The following is a 3765-nucleotide window of genomic DNA, read 5'->3' as shown; positions in this document are numbered from 1 at the left end:
GAGCCCGAAAGGGAAAGAAGCAGCCGAACCAGGCGGCGCTGTGGATGCCATGCGGGGGAAGGGTCGCAGTTCGAGGAAGCGCAAGCGGAGAAAAGGGCTTTGGTGGAGGTCATGGGCACACATGGGAACGGTTCAGACCATTCCGATTTTGCTGACCAGTCAAAGGTGGATGGGGCGGAAGACGAGCTTTTCGGGCCGCACTCACCCAGGGAGTTGTTTGGCCAAGATGGGGTCTTGGACAACCTGGCCCAACACCCTGCTAGGCCGATAGAAAGGGACCAAGACACTGAAAAGGCCGTGGAGGATCAGGGGCTCGACCCGCTGCAGGAGTTCATCGTCTCCCACTCTGCCCTAGTTACCTCTGCGCTGCTCCCCTCCCCTCTTGAGGCGACGGTGGCAGCAAACTCCGGTAGATTCAAGCCAGGGTCCGAGACGGCGAAGAAGAGCACTAGGCTAGCTACCAAGCCAACGGCGGGCCTATCCACCATGGAGAAGATCAACTTCGTCCTCCTCAAGAAGCGCGGCGCCCCAACCATTGAAGCTCAACCGCAAGGTGCTGAACTGCAGAGGTTGGCCGACTTGTACACCAAGCCCCTGCCGCGCAACTTCCTCAAGGCGGCGACTGCCCTGGTGGAAGCCGGCTCCGCTAGCAAGGCTTTGGCGATCTTGGAAGAGGGGCAGGTGACATCTGCCTGAAGTTGGACATGTTCTAGGTGTGTGTTTTCATAGTTTCCATGTTAGTGCTTCCTTTTTTCTTCAGTTCGTGTCCTGGCTGGGTCATGGAGTTGTCGGTGCTTGTGTTGTGTTTGAGAGGGTGATACGTCTCCAACGTATCTATAATTTCTGATGTTCCATGCTTGTTTTATGACAATACCTACATGTTTTGTTCACACTTTATATCGTTTTGATGCGTTTTCCGGAACTAACCTATTGACGAGATGCCGAAGGTCCAGTTGCTGGTTTCTGTTGTTTTTGGTTCCAGAAAGGCTGTTCGGGCAATATTCTCGGAATTCGACGAAACGAAGACCCAACATCTTATTTTTCCCGGAACCTTCCAGAAAGTCAAAGGGGGACCAGAGGGGAGCCCTGGGGGGCCCACACATGTGGCCGGCGCGGCCCAGGCCCTGGCCGTGCCCCCCTATTGTGTGGCGCCTCCGTAACCCTTCCGACTCCGCCTCTTCGCCTATAAGAAGCCCCCTGACCTAAATCTTCGATACGGAAAAGCCACGGTACGAGAAACCTTCCAGAGCCGCCGCCATCGCGAAGCCAAGATCTGGGGGACAGGAGTCTCTGTTCCGGCACGCCGCCGGGACGGGGAAGTGCCCCCGGAAGGCATCTCCATCGACACCACCGCTATCTTCATCACCGCTACTGTCTCCCATGAGGAGGGAGTAGTTCTCCATCGAGGCTAAGGGCTGTACCGGTAGCTATGTGGTTAATCTCTCTCCTATGTACTTCAATACAATGATCTCATGAGCTGCCTTACATGATTGAGATTTATATGAGTTTTGTATCACTATTAGTCTATGTGCTACTCTTGTGATGTTATTAAAGTAGTCTATTCCTCCTTCACGGTGTAATGGTGACAGTGTGTGCATCGTGTAGTACTTGGCGTAGGTTATGATCATAATCTCTTGTAGGTTATGAAGTTAATTATTACTATGATAGTATTGATGTGATTTATTCCCCCTTCATAGTGTAAAGGTGACAGTGTGTATGCTATGTTAGTACTCGGTTTAAATTGCAAAGATCTATTATGCTCTAAGGTTACTTAAATATGAATGTCGATTGTTGTGGCGCTTGTTAACTTCGGCTTGAGGGAGCTCTTGTAGCCCTACACAACGAATGGTGTTCATTATCAAACAAACGTATATGTAGCACAAAGGAAGAGAACTTATTTATTTATGTGATCAATGTTGAGAGTGTCCACTAGTGAAAGTATGATCCCTAGGCCTTGTTTCCAAATACTGCAATCATTGCTTGTTTACTGTTTTACTGCATCTTTACTTCCTGCAATATTACTACCATCAACTGCACGCCAGCAAGCACTTTTCTGGCGCCGTTACTACTGCTCATATTCATTCATACCACTTGTATTTCACTATCTCTTCGCCGAACTAGTGCACCTATACATCTGACAAGTGTATTAGGTGTGTTGGGGACACAAGAGACTTCTTGTATCGTGATTGCAGGGTTGCTTGAGAGGGATATCTTTGACCTCTTCCTCCCTGAGTTCGATAAACCTTGGGTGATCCACTTAAGGGAAACTTGCTGCTGTTCTACAAACCTCTGCTCTTGGAGGCCCAACACTGTCTACAAGAATAGAAGCACCCGTAGACATCAGAGGGCTGGTCCTGTCAGCTGCTCTGCTGTTTGCAAGGTTTTTATGGATCTAGCTGTTATGGATTGGAATATTAGAGGGGCCAATAGCTTGGCCAAGAGGAGGGCAATTCAGTTGTTCTTCGCTGATAAAAGTTGCAATGTCGTGTGCCTGCAAGAGACTAAGATCGCTGTCATGACTAAGGATCTGGTCATTGAGATGCTTGAACCCAAATTTGGAGACAACTTCATTTGTCTCCCTGCTGATGGTACCAACGGAGGGGTTCTGATTGCATGTACTGATGACTTTCAGATTGCTGCTGAGCCTCTGACCGCAGCAGCGCTACACTCAATTACTGGTAATATTGTGCAGCGTTCCGACAACACAAGTTGGGCGATTACAGGGGTATATGGACCACAAGAAGAGGACTCCAAGAATGAGTTCATGCAGGAGCTCCGTATGATTCAACCTCTTGTTCAGGACAGGTGGATGGTTCTGGGAGACTTCAACCTTATCTGCACAGTAGCTGACAAGAGTAATACCAATGTCAACCTGAGGCTGATGGGACAATTCAGAGCTGTGATACAAGACCTGGAGCTCATCAAGTATCCCCTGATTGGGAGAAGATTCACTTGGTCCAACGAGCGGCAAAATACTACAATGACAATGATTGATAGGGTTTTTGTCTCCAAAGATTGGGATATAGTGTTACCCCATTTTCAGCTTGCACCGGCCTCTTCCAATGTATCTGATCATTGCCCACTCATTCTTAGCAAGATGCAGCGACGACCTTTCAAGGGGTTCAGATTTGATGCAAGCTGGCTACATTTTGAGGATTTTCTCCCTGTCGTTCAGAAAGCTTGGGAGAAGCCTGTCCACTCAAGAGATGCTATCAGAGCTTTGCACATCAAGCTTGCTAGGGTTGCCAAGGCTCTCAAGAAATGGAGCAGAGAAAAGGAGAACTGGGCAAAAGTGTCCTCGAGGCTGGCCAGTGACATTATTTTTCAGCTTGACTTGGCACAAGAGAGTCGGAACTGACCGTGGAGGAGAGGGAGTTCAGAGCCTTGCTGAAGAATAGGTTGTTGGGCATTGCGGCTATCGACAGAATCCATTGGCGAAAAAAATCTAGAATAACTTGGATCAAAGAAGGAGACGCGAACACTATGTTCTTCCACATGAGGGCAAATGATAGGAGGAGGAAAAACCACGTTCCAATTCCGAGAACTGATGATGGAGATGTCACTGATCATGAGGCAGTTGATGCAAAGGACTACAGACCGGTCAGCCTTATGCATAGTGTTGCCAAGATCCTCTACAAGCTGTTGGCCAACAGGTTAGCGCCCGAGCTGCATTAGTTAGTGTCGAGCGGACAAAGTGCCTTCATCAAAAAAAAGATCGATACAAGATAATTTCCTATATGTTAAGAATGTCGTAAAGGAGGCGCA

At 48.6% G+C, this 3765-nt stretch overlaps 1 protein-coding gene across 1 annotated transcript; it reads left to right on the top strand.

Annotated features, from left to right (window-relative positions):
- Positions 1-2401: 2401 nt before the first annotated feature.
- Positions 2402-3358, top strand: LOC139831677 (uncharacterized). Its single transcript, XM_071820992.1, has one exon. It carries the CDS (start codon positions 2402-2404, stop codon positions 3356-3358), a length of 957 nt encoding a protein of 318 aa, XP_071677093.1.
- Positions 3359-3765: the final 407 nt, after the last annotated feature.

Source organism: Lolium perenne, chromosome 5 (genome assembly GCF_019359855.2).
Source record: "Lolium perenne isolate Kyuss_39 chromosome 5, Kyuss_2.0, whole genome shotgun sequence".
In the NCBI taxonomy this organism is placed as follows: Eukaryota; Viridiplantae; Streptophyta; class Magnoliopsida; order Poales; family Poaceae; genus Lolium; species Lolium perenne.
Note: the sequence above shows the minus strand (reverse complement) of the source record. Positions and strands in the feature narration are given on the sequence as shown.

Bases quoted from the DNA above. Each gene is read 5' to 3' on its own strand.
- LOC139831677 (XM_071820992.1), top strand. From the start codon at position 2,402: ATGGATTGGAATATTAGAGGGGCCAATAGCTTGGCCAAGAGGAGGGCA.